General features: G+C 47.9%; 3 protein-coding genes across 6 annotated transcripts in view; 2 read left to right on the forward strand and 1 right to left on the reverse strand.

Annotated features, from left to right (window-relative positions):
- Positions 1 to 1,544, forward strand: part of ZNRF1 (zinc and ring finger 1) — a 109,001-nt gene extending 107,457 nt beyond the window's left edge. The window contains exon 5 of the mRNA XM_039256462.1: positions 578 to 1,544. The gene's annotated coding sequence lies outside the window, so the exon portion shown is untranslated. The remainder of the gene's footprint in view (positions 1 to 577) is intronic.
- A 2,650-nt stretch (positions 1,545 to 4,194) lies between these two features.
- Positions 4,195 to 9,517, reverse strand: LDHD (lactate dehydrogenase D). Of its 3 annotated transcripts, none has more exons than XM_039256438.1 (11): positions 8,682 to 9,515; positions 7,835 to 8,003; positions 7,462 to 7,603; positions 7,101 to 7,242; positions 6,808 to 6,967; positions 6,354 to 6,553; positions 6,132 to 6,260; positions 5,939 to 6,066; positions 5,271 to 5,361; positions 5,074 to 5,185; positions 4,195 to 4,985 (listed from the first exon to the last, which is right to left on the reverse strand). In XM_039256438.1, exons 1-11 carry the CDS (start codon positions 8,881 to 8,883, stop codon positions 4,820 to 4,822), a joined length of 1,641 nt encoding a protein of 546 aa, XP_039112369.1. In that variant the 5' UTR covers positions 8,884 to 9,515; the 3' UTR covers positions 4,195 to 4,819. The 3 variants fall into 3 exon arrangements, with proteins under 3 accessions (XP_039112369.1, XP_039112370.1, XP_039112371.1); XM_039256439.1 differs by having other exon boundaries at positions 7,835 to 7,947; positions 8,682 to 8,824; XM_039256440.1 differs by lacking the exon at positions 4,195 to 4,985 and having other exon boundaries at positions 5,096 to 5,185; positions 6,130 to 6,260; positions 8,682 to 9,517.
- The window catches only part of ZFP1 (ZFP1 zinc finger protein), a 43,475-nt gene continuing 25,698 nt past the window's right edge, over positions 6,533 to 24,309 (forward strand). Inside the window, exon 1 of one of the 2 annotated variants that reach the window (XM_039256443.1) lies at positions 6,533 to 6,579. The gene's annotated coding sequence lies outside the window, so the exon portion shown is untranslated. Of the gene's footprint in view, positions 6,580 to 17,342; positions 17,377 to 24,309 lie in introns of those variants that run through there. The other variant, XM_039256444.1, reaches the window with a different exon arrangement.

Below are 24,309 nucleotides of genomic sequence, written 5' to 3' on the forward strand. Positions count from 1 at the left end.
CCCAGATGTGCACACGTGGTCCCCTATATAACCATCGAGTCTGACTGTCCATTTCTTCCCCAGGGCACCTTGCTTTTCTGCTGCCCATCCTCACCTGTCCCCCATCCCACCTGTCCCTTGTCAGTTCTGGGCTGGCACTTTCTTTTTTCTGGCAAACAGACAAAACCCCTAGAGAAACCAAAACCCTGACTCCACCTCATCTAACATCCAAAGGTTTTGGGGCGTCTCTCTCTCTCTCTCTGTCTGGTTTTTGTTTGTTTTGTCTTCCTTTGTTCTTCATTAGGTTTATTTTATTTATTCCAAGTAAACTCCCAGAACAGCTGATGATGTCAGACAAATCAGGGACATTTGCTCTTTTTACCTTCCCCTCAAAAACTGAGGACACGGGGAGAAGAAAAAGCAAGGGTGAGAGTGAGGCAGAGGGACTGGGCCGGTGCCGGAGCGGGAGCCCAAATCCCGGCGGGACGTCTGGCTTCGGGCCCCTGAGCGGAACCACAGACGCCCGGCCAGCCTCGGCGGGATGCACGCGGCCGGCCTCGGCCGACACGGCGCCACTTACGTGTTACGATCCACACAGGGACCAGCCAGCCCCCGTTCCCGAGAGGAGGCATCGGACACGGGCAGAGCTGAGCTGGGGACACCAGTGGGAACAGGGCACCCCTTCTGCACTGACTTCCAGAGAATGGTTCTCCCTTTCTCCCTGAGGACACCAAATGGATGAGAGCGAGTTTGAGAGAAGAAAGAATCAACCGCCATCCTTCCCCTCACCCCTCATCCCAGGAGGGAAAGGGCATTTTCTTTTTCACCTTTGAAAGGCGTGGGTCTGTCTAAAGTGTTTACAAAAAAAAAAAAAATTATAAAAAAAAAGTCTAGTGTCGACTGGTGTTTTCCCTCGTGATGTTTACAGATTGCTGTCTGCTGCCCAGCTCGCACCCACTCAGTGACAGGACCGAGCAGGAGCACATGGCCTCTTCCCGTGCCCGGCGCCCCCCTCGGCCCTCTCTGTCACCAACCGCTCTGCCTTGGGTGTTTTTTGGGTTTTTTTTCCCTCCATTCTTCTGGCTTGGTTTTGCACTTTTCTCACCCGGGACCCTGATATGTAACTTTATTGCCAAAAAAACAACCCATCAAGGACCTTCTCCTCTCCTTTCCCTTTTCCTCTTCCTCCCTCCCCTCCTGGTTCTGGTCAGTTCAGAGGATTTAACAGTCACAAGTGTCCTGCAAAAATGCCTGAACATTTTTCTTAGACCCTTGTGGATTTTTTTTCCCAGAAAACTTAAACAGACAAAAGACTTATTAAAGGAATATGTACAGTTACCCCTGTTTTCAGGCACTCTGTTTGAGAACATTTTAGCCATTGATGTTCACACGTGGCATCAGCCCATGCAAGATAGGTTTCTGTATTTATATATTAAAATACAAAAAAAACCCTTATAAAATGTTTAAAAAAATGTTCAAAGCTTGGGGAAAAAGCTTTCTTCATTAGTCAAGGTGTTTTGATATGGTATTAAAATGTCTAATAAAAGATGCACTGTGTGACTTTATTTTACTGAGGTAATTGTTTCACCATCAGGAAATGGGGTTTGGAGGCCTGTCCCCGACTCCCTCACCTACCTCCTTAGCCTTCCTCCAGGCCACTACTTGGCGCTACAAGAGTGTGGAGTGGTCCTCAGAGCAGTCATCCCTGGGCAGGGGGACCTGGCAGGTCACACCTGGGTCCTTCAGATTTACTGACTCTCCCAAGCATCATGGAGTCAATCTGCCATCACCTGCGGCGAGGCTGTGACAGAACTCTTCAGGAAAGATCTGCGGGGGCAAAGATCCTACAGCCCATGGAGGCTGCAAGGATGTGGATTCTTCCAGGTATTGGCCCGGACCCTCCCCCTCCCCCGCCTTCATTCTCAGCTCCCCATCCCAATTCCTGCGCTGCCCTGCCTGTTGCTCCGTCTGCATCTCCATGCTGACTCATGGGCATGCTTCATTGAGGCCCAGAAAGAGGCCCTGCTTTGGGGCTGAGCCAGCTCAGAGCCCTTGAACTAGAACCAGCCACTCAGGGCTCACAAGAGTTGGCATACCTCAAGCTGGGCGGGAAGCTCAGGGCAGGGGGTGGCGGCGTAGGCCCGGGCCTCTGTCCCTGGGCCAGACAGGCTTCTGGAGCGGCATTCCAGAGCCTCCTGCAGAGCCTGCAAAGGAAAGCTCTGGAGGGAATGCCTCTGGGCCTCTCTTGTGTTCTGTGGGCTCTCCAACCCCACCGGGGCCCTGGCTCTGCTGGCCTTTTCCGTCAGATGCTTCCTAAAGCACCTACTCTGTGCGGGGGCTTTGCATGCCAGAGGGCAAATGTGAACCGAGGCACAGGCGCACTCAGCATGTTCAGAGAAACGCTTAAGAATAATCTGTGGGGTCTGCACCTGGGCCTTAGCATCACAGTGGGGACCCCGGGGACCAACTGTCACCACGGTGGCAAGAGCATGAGCCCTAAACTGCATGTGGGCTCCTCTGCTGGGCAGAATGATCTCAGGGAAACAACTTTGTTCCTCTGAACTTCAGACTCAATCTCATGTGAGTGGGGACAAAGTCACACACCTGGGAGGCGACTGTGAGGGTCAGAGGATATGCCCGGAAGCCCCTGGCACATGCGTAGCCGACTCCGTCATAGTTCTGTCACCGCAGAGAGCACTCTTCTCTTCACAGCACCTCCTGCTTCTGCCTGGCAACTGTGTCTCCCTGTTCTAAATTTAATTCCTCCACCAAAGGCAGCCCGAAGATCTCCTTGCTTGACCCCTGGGCCCACAGGCAGAGGCCTTTATGACCACCTTGATGACTTAGGCCCTGCAGCCTTGGCAGAGCCCTGACTGAGCCAAGTGGTCGTGACCCAGTGGGGCTGGCTGGAGCCGGTCCCCACCCCCAGCGACTTCCACTCCCACCCGGCACACGGCAGCCCTCTGCTGGCTACACCGTCCTCCCGAATCACCCGATTGCAGGCCCCTTGGGCGGGGGTGGACCAGGCTAGTCCCCCTACGTCTAGGGTAGGACTAGTCTCTGTCATGCTCCCTCCCGGCAGCTCTTTCTGGGAGGGCAGGGAATCAGCCAGACCCTCGAGGTGGCTTCCACCCCCTCTCTCTGCTAAGGGCCCAGCACACTTCGAGGGGGGCTTCCTGGGCAGGATCACCTTACTGAGACCATCAAGTAGCCATTTAACAGTGTTGAGGAGTTTAGAAGGTCCTTATGCTTAGATAAGATGCTGAATTCTGCAGGTAAACAATGTTAAGAAATGTGTAACTCCATTCCAGATGGCTTCCCAGAAAGTACACATACAAGGCAAATAAGGCAGAAACAGTCACTTGAATCTTCAGGGGCTGGTATCTCAGTGAACAGTGTGCTCGTTCTCTCATCACAGTACATCTGTGCCCAGTAAGGGGAGAAGTCCCGATCGTAGGCTTCTGCCCTGGGCTTGGGGGGGAGGCAGTCCGCTGGGGGTGGGGGTGGGGGCGGGTACTAGAGCTGTCTGTCCAGAACACATGCGGCTAACACGTAGATTGTTCATGTACTGGGGTGGTTTGGGGAGAGGCAGTGAGGCATGCCTCCACACCACCCCTTGGCACGGTGACTGCTCACAGCCCAGGGCTAGAAATGTCACAGAGGAACAAACTGGGCTCAGTCCAGTGAGGAGGGGCCTCCAAGAACCAGTCTGGGCCGAGGAGTCCAGAAGGGTGCCCTCTGCCTAGAGCCTGGACAGCTGATGGGGAAACGTGGGAGGGGTCCAGGGGTTGGAGGCAGGGAAGTAGTTTAGTGGTGGCTCAAGAGAGTAGGGGTGAGGTGAGATGGACAGTCCCTTTGGTTTCCCTTTTTGCTCACCACCACCTTTATTCAGGGGCCAAGGCCAAGGGGTGAGAGATGGGCCCGCATGATAGGCTCCTGGGATGGGATTTAAAGATTGGCTTCCCGGGACACCAAGTCTCCCCCCACCTCAACCCTGGGAAGTAGGTGTACAGCAGAGAGCTGTAGGCCCTGGACAGTGGGGAGTCCTGGGTGTCTCTGCCCAGAGCAGATGCTATGGTGGTGGGCGCCCTCTTGTGGGCTTGGGAACACCTGAAGCACATGGACCAAGTGGTGTGACCAGCGATCCGCAGGGTGGGCAGATCCTGACTTTGAGGCGGAGGGGAAAGCTAGTAACATAACACATCACACCATAGAGAAACATAATACAAGCAGAATAATTTCACTTCCGTTTCCATTGATTGGCAGCAGCCGCCTGAAGAACATGTTCAGAATGTTCTTGGGCCCAGTCCAGGCTCATGTTGGCCATGGCCAAATCCTCTGGCTTTGGGCTTCTCACAAACAGCAGTTGGGACAGGGACCTGGATCCCTGAAAGCGACCTTCTGTAGTGTAAGCACCACCCCCTCCCCAGACTGCAGTAAGTCCGAGGACAGGCCCAGAACCAGGGATGAGGGTATCACTGGCCACAGGACAGAGAACCTGAAGGAGGTGGGGGAGGGCAGACACAGGAGGCCACTCGTAGGTGCTGCCTGCTTGTCTCCAGACTGCTGCAAATGGGGCTCTGGTTCGCTTTAGGGGCCTAAGGAAGCCTATCAACGTGGAGTGGGAGATCTCTTCCCACCCCAGGGAGGAGTGTTCCTGTCGTCAGGCAGGTGGAGTCAGGCTAAGGGAGCTGGCCGCCCGCAGCAGCGGGGCTCAGACCCAGGGGAAGGCAGGCAAGGCCCTCTGCAGGTCTAGGTGGAGGCGAACTGTTCTGTGACAAGAAGAAAGGTTCCAGAACAGGAGGCTCCACTGTCTGGGGGCTTGTGGGCTTGCAGGCCCTCACAGCACCTTGCCTGGGTTCATGAGGCCTTGGGGATCCAGCATGGCCTTCAGCCGCCGCATGGTCTCCATGCCCACGGCGCCCACCTCCTCCTGTAGCAGCTGGCGCTTGCCCAGCCCAATGCCATGTTCCCCAGTGCATGTCCCATGGAGTGCCAGCGCCCGCCTGGTGGGGGGGGGGGATGCAATGAAGAGATTCTCAGCAGTTGCTCCTCCCACCAACCCCCAGTCGCCCTCCCTGGGCTTGCTCACACCTGCCCAGCTGTTCTGAAAAGGCCTTGACTCTATGCAGCTCCTCGGGGTCCTCTGGGTCCACCAGCAGGATGCAGTGGAAATTGCCGTCACCCACGTGTCCAACGATGGCTCCTGGGGGCCCAGAGGACAGAGCTGCTGCCTGGGCCAGCCCTCCCGCCACCCACCCCCATGGCGCTCCAGCAGTGGGCACGCGGACCTGTGAGTCCCTGGGCCTTCAGGTCCTCCTTGGTCTGCACCACGATCTCTGGCAGCCGGGAGATGGGCACGCACACGTCGGTGGAATAGCCCTAGGTCGTGGTAGGTTTTTTAGATTCTCCTCCGACCCCCAACCCTCTGCCAGCCCGGAGGTTAAGAGGTCATTGTGGTCAAGGCTAAGAACAGGTCAGAGGAGGGTTGGCCTCACCCATAAAAAATAGCTGCTTTTCTCTAGGCCTGTCCACCCAGACAGCTGGCCAGAGGGGGCTCTCCGCCCTGCCTGCAGAGGCCATGAGCCCCGCCTCGCTCCCTGCCTGGCCCGTATGCAGGACCCCCAGCCGCCCACGCCGCCTAGCCTGAGCTCTGACTCCCAGTCTCCCCTTGCAGTCAGCTGACACCTTCCGCTTTGTCATCTTTCTCCACGTGGCCTCTCCTCAGTGTCCACAAACCCTAAGAGCACCCTCTCTGTGCCCATGCCCAGGGCCTGTTCAGGACAGGGGTTCCCTCCGGAGGGCTTGGCAGACAACTACTTTCCCGTGGGACCGTGTCTGAGTAGCAGCCAGGTTGGGGCAGTCCTGCCCCCTGTGGGTCTCAACCTGCTGCTCTGGACAGCAGGGTGGTGGACCGAGCAGAGTGCTCCACCTGGTGCTCCACCCCAGCCCAGCTCACCTTGTAGCCCGGCCGCAGGGCCAGGACTGCATACCAGGCATTGTGTCGCGCTGCCCAGAGCCGGCTGCGCTCCTCAGCCTCCTTGGCAGAGGAGAAGTGGAAGGCTCCATTGTGCTGGGTGATCTCCTCTGCAGGGGTTGGCAGGTTACTCAGGGCCAGCCTGTGCCCCCCTCCCCACAGCACCCCAGCACACCTGCCAGCTGTAGCTGCTCAGCCAGGGCCTGCTCAGAACCATGGAACTCGAGGAAGAGTGTGGGCGCCACGGAGCAGTTCAGCTGGCTGTGCCTGTTGCAGGCGTCCATCGTGACGTCATCCAGAAACTCTGGGGCCAAGGAGAGGGCAGGTGAGGTGAAGCCCAGACTTCAAGAGGCACCTCTTCCAGAGAGCCCACCCAGAAAGCTCAGTCCCGGCTCACCAATGCGCGCCACGGGCACTGCAGCCTGGAGGATGTGAACAGTGCTGTCCACGGCTGCCTGGACACTGGGGAACGCACAGGTGGCGACCACTGTGGCCTCAGGGGCAGGATGCAGACGCAGAGTGGCAGCTGTGATGAGTCCTAGTGTCCCCTCGGAGCCCACAAAGAGCCCTGTGAGGTTGTAGCCAGCTGCGCTCTTCCTGGGCCCCGGGGACACAGCAGGCAGGTGAGCGCCCAGGACGTGAGGCCACGGGTGTCCAGCCACAGGCCTGGTATGGAAACCCAGCACTGTCCCCCAGGCCCCTGCCCTGTAGGGAGCTGGCCCAGCCTGCCCGGGAGCTGGCCTGGTGCAGGCAACCTTCAACCCTGGCCCATGAGACAGGACTTTTAGACTCCTCAAAAGCCTGGCCCACCCGTCCAGGAGCCCGCACTGCCGCGCGCAGAGGACGCTCACCGGAAATGACGGCCGCGGCCTGCGGTATGAAGCACCTGGCCGCCAGGCAGCACCACCTCCAGGTTCAGCACGTTCTCCCGCATGGTGCCATAGCGCACGGCATTGGTGCCCGAGGCCCCGGTGGCCACCATGCCACAGAGAGAGGCATCAGCACCTGGGTCTGGAGGGCAGAGTGCAGGCAGAAGGCAGCCTAGGGCAGGCACCCAGGGACAGAGTCCCCTCAAGCCCCAGACACAGCCCTGCCACCAGGGAGCCCTCAGGGCCCCGGGAAAGGGCTTCAGGTTTCAGCCTACCCACGGGAAACCAGAGGCCACTGTCCCGCAGATGGGTGTTGAGAGTTTTGTGGGTGACGCCTGGCTCCACCACCACAGAGAAGTCTTCCAGATTCAGCTCCAGGATTTTGTCCATGTGGGTCAGGTTGATGCAGACACCACCCTGGGAGGAGGTTGGGGGGGGGGGGGGGCAAGGGACCAGTCGACCTCAGTCTCCTGGGACCCAGGCCACATTCCACGGGATCCCCGTCTCGAGGCTGACTTCCTGGCAGCCAGACCAGAGCCCGGGGATGGCAGGTAAGGCAAGGCGGGCTGGAGGCAGCTACAAAGGTGACAAGGGGGAGAGAGAGCCAGAGCCAGGCTGGGGGAGGGGCCTGCTTACCTGCACCGCACACACTCCACCCTCAACCCCAGTGCCGGTGCCAAATGGGATGATGGGCACTCCTTGGCTGTAGCACAGGGCTGCCAGCCGGCTGACCTGCTCCACATTCTGGGGCCACACCACGGCATCTGGAGGTTGGCACCTAGAAAAAGACCCTCAAGCAATTTCAGGGAGTGTGGCACCCTCTGGTCCTGCTCACCTCCAAGGAGCCCAGAGGTATCACAGGGCCTGAGGCTGCACAGCAGGAGAGGGATGGGTGTGGTGACGAGGTAGAGAATGCCAGAGCCCCCCAGAACAGATGGGTGGGGGAGAAGCCAGCCCAGGACTCTCACTCCCAACCCCGGGGCTCTGATGGGGGAAGGGGCCCCCACACCTGTGCATGGACTCATCGTGACCATGCTGCTCGCGGACGGCGGCAGCAGTGGACACATGGGGGCTCCCCACGACTGCTTTCAGAGCCTCCACAAAGCCCTTGCTGAGCTCGCCCTGCCGGGAAGACACACACTGCCAGCAGTCGCTCAGAGACACCTGTGCCCACAACCCTGCCCCGGTGAAGATGGGTCTGGAGTGGAGGAGGGGCTGCCAGCACCTCTGGCCTCCCCTCAACCCCGGCCCCACCCCCCACTACACCCCCCCAGGGTCAGCATAGCTAGGCCTTGCCAGTGGGGCCCCTGGAAGCAAACCCCCTCTACAGGAATGCCCCTTTCCAAACAGAACCTTCGGGCTCAGTGTTTGACTTCGGAAAAAACCACCTGGATAAAATCAGGAACCAGATTCACTCTACAGAAAGGAACATCACAGGGTTCCAGCCAGCCCAGCCTTGGCTTGGAAAGGTTACTAACGTCCGCCCTCTCTCCAAAACTGCCCCAGGCACAGCAGCGGCACGGAACTTGATGAAGGAAGGATGGGAAGGGAAAGCCCCACTGCCTGTTAACTGAGGCACCCCTTAACCCCACACCCAGGGGCATTGTTTCGGATGTCTGGACATTTGTGAGCCCCAAAGAGGACGCCCTGGAGCCCACAAGCCTTTCATTTGACACCCCCAGCTCCACCTGTGGCAGCTGGGGGGACCGCGGCCCTTCTCACTCAACACCGACCTTCGGCACAGAGTGAGCCCAGTGATCCTCAGCTCAAGATCACAGGGTGCTGGCGCAGCACGGAGCCTGGCATAAACCTGGAATCTGGGCCCCCCACCTGTAGAGGGCTTCCCCCCCAACTACCTGAGTCCCCCTGGAGCAGTAACCCCTCCGGGGGAACAGCCCCCAGATCGCAGCAGCCCGGAGCAGACTGGCCATAGCTGTGGGTCACGGGCACTGAGGCCACCCCAGCCCATTGGCTGTGCAGGGAGTGGGACTGCTTAAGGTGGTTCGGCCTTAAGGTGGCCCTGCCAGACCTTGCTGAGTCAGGTATGGCTGCAGGCATAGGTCCGCGCTTCCAAAGCAGAGGTGAGGCTTACTTGACACAAAGTGGGAGAGGATAGCAACCTCTCTCTGGCTTAAAGCTCTGCTGTGGCTTCCCTTGGACTTTCCAACAAAGGTAGACTCCTTGCCATGGACTTAAAGGTCCTGCTAATTCCTGCTGACCTCTCTATCAACCCCACTTCTTTCCAGTCTTCTCTTTGGTCTCAGTTCCAATTTCCGTTGGGGTTCCTGTATCCCCTGAGCTCCAGCTCCGCTCAGGGCCTTGACACACAGCTTCCTCTCCCTTACCCTGCAAGTCTGCAAGTCTCAGTCAGTGTCACAGTCAGAGGAGGCTTCGAGCAGGGCCATGAGGAGGGAAGAGCAGGGAGGCCCTCTGGGGATGGGATGGAATAGGGCAGTGAGGCAAGCCAGGAAGCCTCCCTGGAAGAGGAGAGCTAAGGATGAGCAGTAGCTCACCAGCTAAGTGAAGGAAAAGACAGCTGTCCTTTCATCTCCGCCCTCCCACTGGGTGGATTTCCTAGCCATCCTGCAGCGATGTGGCTGCTGCTCTTGAAGCTCTTCCAAGCTCGGTTTTCCTTCCACAGCAAATTTGGAGAAGCATGTTGCTAACATTACTAAGATAAAGCTATTTCCAGCTTTGTTTTTCTTCTCAATTGAATCATGAATACAAACTCCTACTTGGGTCCTTCTCCCCAGCCACGTTTGAATGAAATCGCATTTCCACTCTCAATGTGCTGTTTAACTGGCTTGTCTCAAAAAAAAAAAAAAAAAAAAAGGTCTGTTTTACAGTTCGGTAGTTCAACTCAAGATCCAGTGAAAGTCCACAGTCCACACAATGCGTTTGGTTAACATGGCTCATAAATCTCTCTTTTTTTTTTTAAATATTTTTATTTATTTCTAGGAGAGAGAGAGAGACAGCGTGAGCAGGGGAGGGTCAGAGAAAGAGGGAGTCACAGACTGAAACAGGCTCCAGGCTCTGAGCTGGCAGTCAGCACAGAGCCCGACGCGGGGCTCAAACCCACGAACCGCAAGATCGTGACCCAAGCGAAAGTCGGACGCTTAACTGACTAAGCCACCCAGGCGCCCCTCATAAATCTCTTTTAATCTCTACCAGTTTCCCACCACTCCCCCTTTATTCCATGACACTTATTTGTTAAGGAAACGGGGTCACTTGCTCTGTAGAATTTTCCACATTCTGTATTTGGATGATTGCATGCTTGTGGTATTGTTTAATTTATTTCTCTAGTCTCTATATTTCATGTAAGTTGTTAGATCAAGATGTGGTGCTGTCCACTACAGCTTTCTGTACTGATGGAAATGTTCTGTATCTGGGCTTCCATTAGCCACCCACGGCTAAGGGTCCTGGAGGCATCTGTGGTTGGAGGAGAGATGCCAGGGAGAGTTTGTAATGAACCCTAAAAGAACCACGGTATAGATCCCTAAGGTTTTGAGCAGGGCCGTGACGTTTGCAACAGAAGGCAATACACTATTCAAATAAGTGCCCCTGGCCCACTACTAGGTCCTGGTTAAGATGGTGGGAGTGGCCACAAGACATCAAGTGGCCATGTGGCCGGCCAGAGTTAGCCATCATGAACTTTATTCTATCAGACTCACTGTCTTTTATAAAGTCAGGTGAGTCTGAAACAACTCGTTACAATAGACAAAAGGGGAACAGACAAAATTGGGCAGAAGCAGGACCAGAGGGCAAAATAAGCTGTATGGGTAGGTGGCTCGGGTCCCCATGTCACCCACCCGTTGCTTGTTCAGCACCTTTCCATCAGCTCACACCTGTGGCCATAAGGGGGAACTCTTAGGACCAGCCGATAAAAGAGGGGAAAGTTCAAGCTTGATTCATAAATGGGTTGGTTCAATATGAGAGTGTAAGCTCACAGGGGTGCACTGCTGCTTCACTTAGGGGTAACTCTGAAATCCTCCCATTTGGCAGCGCTCCAGGTCATGCAGCTGATCAGCCCCTTTTATAAAAAGAAAAGTGACCCAGGAGAAGAGTAGACACAAGCTCATGGGCAATGGTGAATGGCTTGGTTGCACAGTCAAGGGCATATGCAGAGAAAGATGGGGAAATCGGGGCCTGAGATTTGGAGAAGAGGCATGTAGATGGATCTCTAGGAGTAAGCACAAAGTCGCACATCTATCACATGGCAACGCCCACCACAGAGCATCTGCCATGGAAAAGACCGAACAAAGCATACGGCGTGAGTTTGCCAGCTGTCATTGGCCAACCTCTTTCAGTGACCACGCCAGTGCTGGCACGATGGCAGTGGGGACAGATGCAAATCATGGACTCACCAGCATGGCACCCACTCACTAAGGCCGACCTGGCTACTGCCACCTCTGAGTGTCCACCCTACTACAACACTGAATCCCACACACAGTACCATTCCTCGAGGAGACCAAGCAGCCACTTGGTAACAAGCCAATTACATTGGACCTCTTCCACTCTGGAAGGGGAGCAATTTATCTCAGTTGAAATCCACACAACACATATTATGGGTATGCGTTTGCCTCTCATGCCTGCATGGCCTCAGCCAGCACTATTGTCTGAAGGCTCACTGAGTATTTGATCCCCCCATCACAGTAAACCACATAACATCACCTAAGGCCCAACAACCCATTTTATGTATTTATTTACTTATTTGGTCAGGTCAGAGGCCACTGACCTTACAGAGCAATAGGTGGCATGACCTTTGGGAGGTACAACTGAGGCACCAGCTTGGAGATGCATCTATTCAACCATAGTTCTAGAAGAGGAAGGTACTTTTATATAACTAGCAGATAAAAGGTGAGTATCAGGGGCGCCTGGGTGGCTTAGTCGGTTGGGCGTCCAACTTTCGCTTAGGTCATGATCTCGCAGTTCGTGGGTTCGAGCCCCGCGTCGGGCTCTGTGCTGACTGCCAGCTCAAAGCCTGGAGCCTGTTTCGGAGTCTGTGTCTCCCTCCCTCTCTGACCCACCCTTGTTCACGCTGTCTCTCTCTCTCTCTCCTAGAAATAAATAAAAATTAAAAAAAAAAAAAGGTGAGTATCAAAATTATTTTTTTAACTTTTCCTTTTGAAATAATTTTAGACTTAACAGAAAAGTTGCAAAAATAGTACAGGGGGGTCCTATATACCCTTAACCTGATTTTCACTGATGTTTACATTTTATATAGCCATAGTACAGTTGTTAAAACTAAGAACTAGTAAAATATTAATTGGTACAGTTAGAGAATTGGTACTTTACTAAACTACAAATTTGATTTCACTAGTTCTTCCATGAGTCCTAGTTTGAGGTGGGTTTTGTTTGGTCCAAGGTGTACTCATCATCTCACACTGTATTTAGTTGTCTCTGCTTCTCTGTCTCCTATAATCTGCGACAATTCCTTAGTCTTTCCATGTCATCTGACCTTGACATTTTGAGGAGTACTGGTCAGTTATTTTATTGAACGTTCTTCAATTTGGGTTGTCTGATGTTTTCTCGTGAGTAGGTTGAGGACATGCATTTTTGGAAAGAATGCCACAGAGGAAATTTGCTCTTCTCAGTAAACCACATCAGCAGTTTAAGATGTCAATATGTCTTCTGAGCAGTGACATTAACCTTGAGCACTTGGTTTCGGTCATGTCTGTGGGGTGTCTGCACTGTGAAGTTACTATTTTTCTCTTTTTAAAAAAATTTTTTTTTTAATTTCTAGGAGAGAGAGAGAGAGACAGCGTGAGCAGGGGAGGGTCAGAGAGAGAGGGAGACACAGACTCTGAAATAGGCTCCAGGCTCTGAGCTGGCAGTCAGCACAGAGCCCGACGCAGGGCTCGAACCCACGAACCGCGAGATCATGACCTAAGCGAAAGTCGGACGCTTGACCGACTAAGCCACCGAGGCGCCCCACTATTTTTCTCTTTTTAATCAATACATATATTGGGGTAGATACTTTAAGACTGTGCAAATATCCTGTTTTGCCTCACTTTCATCCACTATCTTTAGCATCCATTGGTGGATCTTGTCTGCAATAGTTGTTATTGTGGTAATTGTGTCTCCTATTGGTGATTTTCTACTTCTCTTATTCCTTCTATATTATTTAATTAGAATTATTCTCTAATAAAGAGCCATCCATTTTGCCTTATTTATTTACTTACTTATTTACATATTACCAATATGGATTCATGGAAATTTATTTTATTCCATAGGTTATAATCTAATACCGTCATTATTTTGTTGCTCAGTTCCGGTTTTGGCCACTGGAGGCCTCTGTCATAGGTTTCTCTGCCCTTTAGACTAGCCCGCACCTTTTTTTGAGCACCGTCTTACTTTCTACTACTGTAAGATGCTCCAGGCTCATCTTGTCTTTCCCCTGCCCAGACCAGTAATCAACCACTTTTCTAAGGACTTCTGCTTCATTTTAGTGGAGAACAGTAGTATTTGGGACCTGGGATTTGGGTGTTAGATGTACTTTAAAACTCAACAAAAGAAAACAAAAAATGTGATTAAAAAACAGGCAAGGGAGCCTGGGTGGCTTAGTCGGTTAAGTGACCAACTTCATCTCAGGTCATAGTATGGTGGGTTGTGACTTCAAGCCCCACATCGGGCTCCGTGCTGAGAGTTCGGAGCCTGGAGCCTGCCTCAGATTCTGTGTCTCCCTCTCTCTCTGCTGCTCCCCTGCTCACGCTCTGTCTCTGTCTCTCAAAAATGAATAAATGTTTATAAAAAATTAAAGATAGACAAAAGATATGAACAGACATTTCACCAAAGAAGACATACACATGAAAAATAAGCATATGAAAAACTATTGAACATCACCTGTCCACACAGAATTGCAAGTTAAAACAACAAGATGCCACTACACACCTATTAAAATGACTAAAATCCAAAAAAAAAAACTGACATCAAATGCTTATAAGGGCACAGAGCACCAGGAATTCTTACCCGTTGCTGGTGGGAATGCAAAATGGTACAGTCACTTTGGAAGACAGTTTGACAATTTCTTACAAAGCTAAACATAGTCTTACCATATGATCCAGCTATCATGTTCCTAAGTACTTACCCAATCGAGTTGAAAACTTATGTCCCTACAGAAGTCTGCACATGAATGTTTATAGCAGCTTTATGCATAATCTCCCCAAACTAGAAACAACCAAGATATCCATCCAAAGGTGGATGGGTAAGCCAGCCATAGCCCATCAATACAAGGGAATATTCGTCAGCTACAAAAAAAGAAAGGAGCTATCACGTCACAAAAAGACATGGAAGAATCTTAAATATATATCGCAAAGTGAAAGAAATCAGTCTGAAAAAGCTACATGCTGTATGATTCCAACCATGTGACATTCTAGGCAGCAAAAAGACCAGTGGTTGCCAGGGATTTGAGCTGCAGAGAATGAATAAATGAACTGCAAGGGGTTTTTAGGGTGGTAAAGCTATTAAGGATTCTACTGTAATGGTGGATACATGACTTTATGCAATGTTCAAAACCTATAGAAGCTTTACGACACCAAGAGTAAACCTTACCGCAAACAAAAAAATTTTTTGCAACTGTCCTCAGTCTTGTTTTTCTTTTCTTTAATTTCCTTTTTTAAATTTACATCCAAGTTAGTTAGCATGTAGTGAACAGTGATTTCAGAAGTATTCCTTAATGCCCCTTAGCTATTTAGCCCATCCCCCCTCCCACAACCCCTCCAGTAACTCTCTGTTTGTTCTCCATATTTAAGAGTCTCTTATGTGTCATTCCCCTACTTCGTTTTATATTATTTTTGCCTCCCTTCCCTTATGTTCATCTGTTTTGTATCTTAAAGTTCTCATGAGTGAAGTCATATGATATTTGTCTTTCTCTGACTAATTTTGCTTAGCATGGTACACCCTAGTTCTATCCACATAGTTGCAAATGGCAAGATTTCATTCTTTTTGATTGCTGAGTAATACTCCATTGTGTATATATACCACATCTTCTTTATCCATTTATCCATCGATGGACATTTGGGCTTTTTGCATACTTTGGCTATTGTTGATAGTGCTGCTATAAACATTGGAGTGCATGTACCTCTTTGAAACAGCATACGTGTATCCCTTGGATAAATACCTAATAGTGCAATTGCTGGGTCGTAGGGTAGTTCTATTTTTCATTTTTTAAGGAACCTCTGTACTGTTTCCAGAGTGGCTACACCAGTTTGCATTTCCACCAGCAGTGCCAAAGAGATCCTCTTTCTCTGCATCCTCACCAACATCTGTTGCTGCCTGAGTAGTTAATGTTAGCCATTCTGACAGGTGTGAGGTGGTTTTGATTTGTATTTTCCCAATGATGAGTGATGTTGAGCATTTTTCCGTGTGTCGACTGACCATCTGGATGCCTTCTTTGGAGAAGTGTCTATCCATGTTTTTTTGCCCATTTCTTCACTGGATTATTTGTTTTTTGGGTGTTGAGTTTGATAAGTTCTTTATAGATTTTGGATACTAACCCTTTATCTGATATGTCACTTGCAAATATCTTCTTCCATTCCGTTGGTTGCCTTTTAGTTTTGCTCATTGTTTCCTTTGCTGTGGAGAAGCTTTTTACTTTGATGAATAGTAGTTCATCTATTGCATAGATGCAATAGCTGCAATAGTTTATTGCAATAGTTCATCACAAACAAATTTTTAAAAACATTTAGGGGGTCGGAAGATCCCAAGAAGGAATTCAGACTATGATAAGATAATCTAACTGCTATCTTTCTAAATGTGGGAAGCAACCTCACTGAAGAGGGTGGGAGAAAGAAGCGCTGACCTAAGTGACTTAGGGAATGGAGTTTGTAAGACAATTACAAAAGGAACTACACACAGGCACAGGGGCATGGACTAAGAATTCAGATACAACCATATATATATACTGGACTGACTGAATAAATTAATAAATGGGGGGAAGAGTCAGGTCCCCTGTGCAGAAGAATTCCAATTAAGTTATGAAGGTACCCTACCCTAAAGACAGGGAGCATAACTTTCTACTCCTTAAATGTGAGCTGTTCATAATGACTTTCTTCCAAAGAGTACAGTATGGAAATTGCATAGAAAAAGAGTCACTTTACAAGGGAGAGATCTGACAAACACTACTTCAGCCAGATGGCCAAGGTCAACAGCAGCAGCCATAAATCATGTTGGTAGCTGTACCTGTGCTGGGTTCAAGAGTATCCTTCCAGGGGCACTGGGGTATCTCGGTTAAGCAGCTGACTTCAGCTCAGGTCATGATCTCATGATTTGTAAGTTCGAGCCCCTTCATCGGGCTCTGTGCCAACAGCTCAGAGCCTGGAGCCTGCTTCAGATTCTGTGTCTCCCTCTCTCTCTGCCTCTCCCCCATTTGTACTCTGTCTCTGTCTCTCAAAACTGAATAAATGTTTAAAAATAAAAAAAGAATACCCTCCCAAAATTCCTGTCCTTCTCAAGATCTCAGAATTAGACTTGATTTGGAAATTGGGTCATTGCAGATGTAATTAGTTAAGATGAAGTGATTCTGGAGTAGGGTTGGCCCTTAATCCAATGACCGGTGTCCTTGTAAGAAGAGGAGAAGAGACAGAGAGACAAGAGCTCAGAATGTCATGGGACAATGCAGCAGCATGCCAAGGAAGCTAGGGAAACCACTGAGATAGAAGCAAGGAAGGATTTTTCCAGAGGCTTCAGAGGTGGCATGGCCTTGCCAACACCTTGATTTCAGATTTCTAGGCTCCAGAACTATGAGAGAACAAATTTATGTTGCTTTCAGGCAGTTTGTGGTACTTTTTAATGACAGCCTTAGGAAATTGACACTGGACCCTTGACACATGATGAAAATGCTCCCTTGCCTCTGAGCATTTCCTCCCCAGAACCTATACCCACAAGAAAAACACCAAACAAATGCCAATAGTCGCACATTCTATAAAATATCTGGCTAGAACTCCTCAAAACTGTCAAAGTCATCAAAAGCAAGCAAAATCAAAGCAACTGTCCCAGCTAAGAAGGGCCTATCTTAGTCCGTTAGAGCTGCCGAATCCATGAATGACTACAAAGCTGTATTTCTCACAGTTCCGGAGGCCGGAAGTTCCGGGCTTTCATCTTTCCATTAGTAAACAGAGGTATTTGGACCAGTGGACCCCCTGATCCATTCTCTTTCTGGATCTACTCATGAAAAATGGAAGTCTTTGATTCAACTGCTTCATTTTGTAATAACACTCTGCCCAATAGTACTCATACCCATACCTTTGTGACCCATATAAAAGTAGCTGCATCCTCTATAAAAATAACCCATCCAGTACTAGAAGTTATTCAGAATGACTGGGGCTTTTTTGCAGTCCTAATACTGAGCCAGGAGGAAAAATGGACTGAAGAGGCAGCTCCCTCTGATGCAGGACACAGGGTACCTCTTGTCCCCCTCAGGTGGACCGTGCTGAAAAGCTGGGTGATGCTGCGAGACTCAGGATGCATAGGCAGCGCCTGATACCCTCAGGTGGACAGAATTGGAGGGACCACAGAATTGGAGGGTCTGGTCACAGTTGTGTCACAAACTTCGTAAGTTCTTGCCTTTATCATTCTCTTATTCCTCATCTGTACTAAACATAGTCTTGGAAAGGCACAGAGAATGAAGCAGTCACTGAATGCCCCGGGGATCCTTGGATGGAACCTTGCCTAGCCATTGGCCATGTGAAGAATCCTTCACTCATCAGGGAGAACAATAGACTTGTCAGATGCTCAGTAAGATAACTGGATTTTTCCAGGTCCAGGCTGTTCCATTTATGTTTAACTTATGTTTAAAATGAAGGAACAAAAGTATGACATATTCACTTTCCTCCGATTCAGGAGAATTTTTTTTTTGCAAGCTTCCTACTTTGTAACTTTGCCGTGAGAAAAATAGATGAAAGGCCACTTCTCGGAGCCCCCAGACTCCGAGAGCTGTGATCAGCTACCACTCCCTTCCATCGTCTCAGGTATGAAAGAGGGAGGCAAGCCAACTTGCTCAGACGAAAGGAAACCAGATGGTGTTGTCAGCCACTAGAAATAACCAAGGACACCTGCCAGTAAGAGGTCTGATTGTAGAGTCTCTGAATTATGATCATGGAGCCTAACACCTGATTGTGGAGTCTTGGCTCAAACCTCACCTGCTCAGTCAAGCCTTCTCTAGCCAGTCTGTTCCAAAATGCACCCCACTGGGGCACTCCTGATACGACCTCCGCAGTGGTGAACGCCATCTGACACACTTCCTATTTTACTTTTTGTTTACTGCCTGCCCCCCAACTGGAATATAAGTTCACAAACGGGGGGAGCGCTGTGTGTTGCTCACAGCTGGGCCTTCACAGGTGCTCAATAAACCCTGATTGCAGGAACGCTGAATCAAAGAGCAGAAAATAAAGACACCTGGTGGAGGAACTAAGCCTGTCACTCAGTACCTTAGAAAACGAATCATTTTAAGACCTGGCAAGGAGTAGGGAAACGCGGTTAATTTTGGGCCAAAAATTCTTACTAAACATTGACCTCCTCAGGTTTGAAGTCCAGATGAAGGAACAGAAAGTTGGCAATTAAATTCTAAGGTGATCGGGGGACATCTGAATGTGGAAATTCTTCAGAATAACAGAGTGTTTTCAACATATAAATGGCAAAGGAAAAAAAAGATATGGAAGGAGAGGAAACCTTCATATTAAAAGACACCGATCTTAGGACGTGGACTCATTTGGATCTTGGGTTTTAACAATCTGAAAAAATATGTGATGTTTACGGAAAGAATTTGGAAAGATGAACACCAGCTGGATATGAATACTGTTAAGGAAACAATGGGGTCTTGGAGACATTTGCAAGAGTCCAGGAGGTCAAGATTATTTTAATAATAATACTTAGAGATCATTTTCCTATTTCATTGAACTGACATTCGCACTGATGATGCAAAGGCAGTTGGAGGGGAGGGAGGACCTGCTGGTGCCCATCAGGATCCCAGAGAGTGGCACCAAACTGAACTGGCCAGCACTGCTTTCTGTGTTCTCACGCAACTATAGAGAAGTGCTAGTTTCACCTAAAAATCACCTTAATGGAGCAGCAACAATTTAATAGTCTTAAGTCATAAGCTTTGTGTCTCTTTAACACTCTGATGGAACAGGAGGTCTGTAGTATTTCCGCTGCCCGCAGGAGCATGACGGTGTCTCCAGGAAAATCACTTGTGCAGTCACTACAGTGGTGAACTGCACTGGCGCTTTTCCCATGGAACACCATTTTTACTTGATTGGCTGACAGTCAAAGGAAGACTTGATGTTTGGCCGACATTTTCTCAAACATGAATGAAGTGAGCTGTCACTTCCAGGAAAACAACTGATTATATTTATTGCCCAAGGAAAAAATAGCTTTCAGGTGAAAATTAGAATTTTGGCAAAAACTTGTATCTGCTTCCCAATGCTTACAGCTTTTCTGAGGAGACCGGGGTGAAATTAGGGTGGTCCTTTGATACTATGTAATAAAATGTGTCAACACTTAAAAGATCTTCATGCCTAAGTCAGCCAGTTATTTTTCAAATGACCAAGGCATGATGTTACAAAATCATGCCTGGATAAATGATCCAAAGTGCGAGTTCTCTGTTGTTAAGCATAAGGCGGTAGGAGAATGTATTTTGTGTGTGCATATGGGGGGTGGGGGGGTCTTCCTGCTTTTTGTACATTCCAGTACTTAGTCTTTTCCAAACATGCATAATTTTTACAAAGATACTATCACATTCTACATACTCTTGTGTGCTCTACATTTTTTTATTTCTCAGTGTATTAGACACCTCCCCCATGTAGTCAGTGCACATTATCATTTTCAGTGCCTTCCAAATTCTATTGAGATATCACCACAATTTATATTTTACTTACATCTATTGAAATATTTTTAGCTTGTTTCCAATGTTTTGCAAATATAAGCTACAATGTGAGGACATGCTTGTATGTGCGTACTTGTACATGATTAAGGATTATGATAATTTAAAATTTTCTAATTTTGATTCAATGAGGCCTTCTGAAAGATTTTAACATATTACAGTCCTACCAGAATTGTATAAAAACGTTTTCCCAGGGGCGTCTGGGTGGCTCAGTCGGTTAAGTGTCTGACTTCAGGTCATGATCTTGCAGTTCTTGGGCTCAAGCCCCACATTGGGCTCTGTGCTGGTAGCTCAGAGCCAGGAGCTGCTTTGGATTCTGTGTCTCCCTTTCTTTGTACCCCTCCTCTGCTCATGCTTGCTCTCTCTCTCCCAAAAATAAACATTTAAAATAAATTTTTAAGATATTTTTCCAAATTATTCCAACTCTAGGTATCATTATTGTTTTAAATATTGGCCCAACTTATAGGTCCAAAGGATATTATATACATTAGTAAAGAGAAACATTTTTCAAGTTTTATTATTTATTTTTTAGAGAGAGAGAGTGCAAGGATGGGGGAGGGACAGAGAGAGAGGGAGAGAGAGAGAGAATCCCAAGCAGGCTCTGCACTAAAAGCATGGAGCCCCAATGCGGAGCTCAAACTCAGGAACCGTGATTTCATATCATGACCTGAGATGAATTCAAGAGTCAGATGCTTAACTAACTGTGCCACCCAGCCTCCCCAAGAGAAACATTTTTTGGTAAATTTATTGTTCTATGTGCTTCCTCTTTAATTGGCCATTCATATCCTTATTTTTCTTATTGTGGTTCAGTTAACTTGTAAGAATTTATAAATTAAATTCATTATTCTTTTATATATGTACCACATATATTTTTCAAGTTTATTTGTCTTTAACTTTGCTTAAAGCATTTTTTTTTTCAGAATTTAATTTTCTCTCTAGTTGAATTTGTCAATTATTTCCTTTATGATTTCTGACTTTGGTGTCATACCTTCTCACCCAAAGAATATAAAAAACATTCCATTTTCCTTCCTTCCTTCCTTCCTTCCTTCCTTCCTTCCTTCCTTCCTTCCTTCCTTCATCTGTCTCTCTCTCTTTCTCTCTTTCTTTCCTTATCTCTATACCCAACATGGAGCTGGAACTCACAACCCGGAGATCAAGAGTCACATGCTTTTCTGACTGAGCCAGCCAGGCGCCCACCCCCTTTATCATTTATTTAAAACTTTGATAGCTTCCACTTTAAAATTTAAACCTTGAATCCACAGCCACTCTGGAAAACAGCATGAAGCTTCCTCAAAAAGTTAAAAATAGAACTACCCTATGACCCAACAATTGCACTACTAGGTATTTATCCCAAGGACACAAAAACACTGAATTGAAGGGGCACGTCATCCACTCCAATATTCATGGCAGCACTACCAACCCAACAATAACCAAATTATGGAAAGAGCCCAAATGTCCATCAGTTGATGAATGGGTTAAGATGTGATACACACACACACACACACACACACACACACACACACAGTGGAATGTTATTCAGCCATAAAAAAGAATGAAATCTTGTCATCTGTAACCATGTGGATGGACCTAGAGTGTATTATGCTAAGGTAAATAAGTTAGTCAGAGAAAGACAAACACTATATGATTTCACTCTTGTTTTTATAAGAAACAAAACACATGAACATAGAGGAAGGAATTTTTTGAAAAAAGGGAGAGGGAGGCAAACCATAAGACCCTCTTAACTATAGAGAACAAATGAGGGTTGCTGGAAGGGAGGTGGGCGGGTAGGGACTAACTGGGTAATGGGAATTGAGGAGGGCATTTATCGTGATGAGCACTGGGTGTTATACGTAGTGCTGAATCACTAAATTCTACTCCCAAAACCAATAATACACTATATGCTAACTAACTAGATTTAAATAAAAACGTAAACAAATAAATCTACTATGCAGTCTTGGGAACTAACATTTTCTAATATTTTTCCTTTGAATTGTTAATGAGTAGCCCAAGAATGATGAATATTCCAGTCTTTCACTAGTATTCATTAATTTGTGTAATGTATTTTTACATCTAATACTTATTAGCCTTTCTTTTTAAAAAACTGTCCCAAGTATTCTGTTTTTCTTTTTGATGAAGTATGGAATTATCCCATCAAGCAAACAAATAATCAAAACAGTGCAAACAGTAAATAACAAAAAGACCTTCTCAAGAATTTTATTTTTATGAATTTAGAGTTATGCATCCATCACTTCCATCCAGTATACTGTTTTTTAATTCTAATAAAATATACATAACATGAAATTTACCATTTTACCCATTTTTAAGCATATAATTCCATGGCATTAAGTGTATTCACAGTGTGGTACAGCCACCCCCATTATCCTACATGGAAACTTTTCAGAGCCTTTTCCTCATCCCACACAGAAACCCCCTACCTGTTACGTGCTAACTCTCCATGCCTCCTCCCTCTAGTCCTTGGTAATCTCTATTCTACTTTCTTTATGATCTTGTCTATTCTAGATACTTCATGTAAGTGGAACTACACAATAATGCTCCTTTTGTATCGGGGCTATTTCATGTGACATATCTTCAGTGTCCATCCACATTATAGCATATGACAGAATTTCCTTCTTTTTTTGGCTGAATAATATTCCATTATATGTATATACCACATTTATTTACCCATTTTTTTAAAGTTTTTAAAAGTTTATTTATTTATTTTGTGAGAAAGGGAGGGGGGAGAAGCAGAGAGAGGGATAGAGAGAGGACCCCAAGCAGGCTCTGCGCTGACAGTGCTCTCCAACGCTGAGCTCAATCCGATCATGAGATCATGACCAGACCTGAAACCAAGAGTTGGATGCTCAACTGACTGAGCCACCCAGGCGCCCCTATTTGTCCATTCTTTTGGTGATGGACACTTAGGTTCTTTCTACCACTTGGCTATTGTGAATAAACCTGCTATGAATATTGATGTACAAGTAACTTTTTAACACTACACATTATTTTAATTAAAAGTTAGTTGCGGCGCACCAGTGTGGCTCAGTTGGTTAAGTGTCTGGCTCTTGACAGGCTCAGATCATGATCTCATGGTTTGTGGGTTCGAGGCCTCCATCAGACTCTGAACTGATGGTCCAGAGCCTGCTTGGGATTCTCTCTCTGTCTGCTCCTCCCCTGCTCGTGTGTGCGCTCTCTCTCTCTCTCTCTCAAAATAAATAAATTAACTTAAAAAAAAAAAGTTAGTTGCTACCACTGTGCACGTATGAGAATGGCCAGAATCCACAAGACTGACAGCACCAAATGCTGGCAAGGATGTGGAGCAACAGGAACTTTCATTCACTGCTAGTGGGGATGCAACATGGTGCAGCCACTTTGGAAGACATTTTGCAGTTTCTTACAAAACTAATTATACTCTTACCATATGATCTAGCAGTTACACTCCTTAGTACTTACCTAAACGAGTAAGTTATTTTATGTCAACACAAAACCTTGCACATGAGTGTTTATAGCAGCTTTATCCATAATTGTCAAAACTCGGAAGCAGCCATTCAAAAGGTGAATGGATAAATGGTGTACATCCACATAACAGAATATTATCCGGTGGCAAAAAGAAATGAGCTATTGGGGCACGTGGCTGGCTCAATGCACGTGGAGCATGCAACTCTTAATCTCCAGGTTGTGAGTTCAAACTCCATATTGGGTGTAGAGGTAAAAATGTTTTAATGTTAAGGAAAAAAAAAGGAGAAATGAGCTATCAAGCCATGAAAAGATATGCAGTAACCTCTAATGCATATATTTTTAAAAAATTTTAATGTTCATTTATTTTTGAGACAGAGCAAGTGGGGGAGGGGCAGAGAGAGAGAGAGACAGAGACAGAGACAGAATCTGAAACAGATTCCAGGTTCCAAGCTGTCAGCACAGAGCCCGTTGTGGGGCTCAAACTCACAGACCACAAGATCATGACCTGAGCCAAAGTTGGACTGACTGAGCCACACAGGCGCCCAGGCGCCCCTCTAATGCATATTTCTTTTTTTTTCTTTTTTTTAAATTTTAACGTTTATTTATTTTGGAAAGACAGAGAAAGGCAGAGTGCAAGCAGGGGAGGGGCAGAGAGAGAGGGAGACACAGGATCAGAAGCAGGCTCCAGGCTCTGAGCTGTCAGCACACAGCAGATGCAGGGCTTGAACCCACGAACTGTGAGACAATGACCTGAGCGGAAGTTGGACGCTTAACCAACTGAGCCACCCAGGCGCCCCTCTAATGCATATTTCTAAGCGAAAGAAGCTAATCTGAAAAGGCTACATACTATATGATTCCAGCTATACTAAATTATGCATACCTAAAAATATCAGTGTTTTCCAGGGGCTCAGGGAGTGTGAGGAAGGGATGAATAGATGGAACACGAGGGATGAAAAACTATTCTGTATGATATTATAGTGGTGTATACATGTCATTATGTATGAGTGAATTCTAATGCAAACTATAGACTTTGGGTGATGTGTCAATGTATATTCAATTATAACAAAAATGTACCACTCTGGTAGGGGATATTCATAGTGGAGAAGGCCATGCATGTGCAGGGGCAGGTGGTATATGAAAATTCTCTGTAC

The sequence above is a fragment of the Hyaena hyaena genome, unplaced genomic scaffold (genome assembly GCF_003009895.1).
Source record: "Hyaena hyaena isolate Hyena2069 unplaced genomic scaffold, ASM300989v1 scaffold_584, whole genome shotgun sequence".
NCBI classification, from domain to species: Eukaryota; Metazoa; Chordata; class Mammalia; order Carnivora; family Hyaenidae; genus Hyaena; species Hyaena hyaena.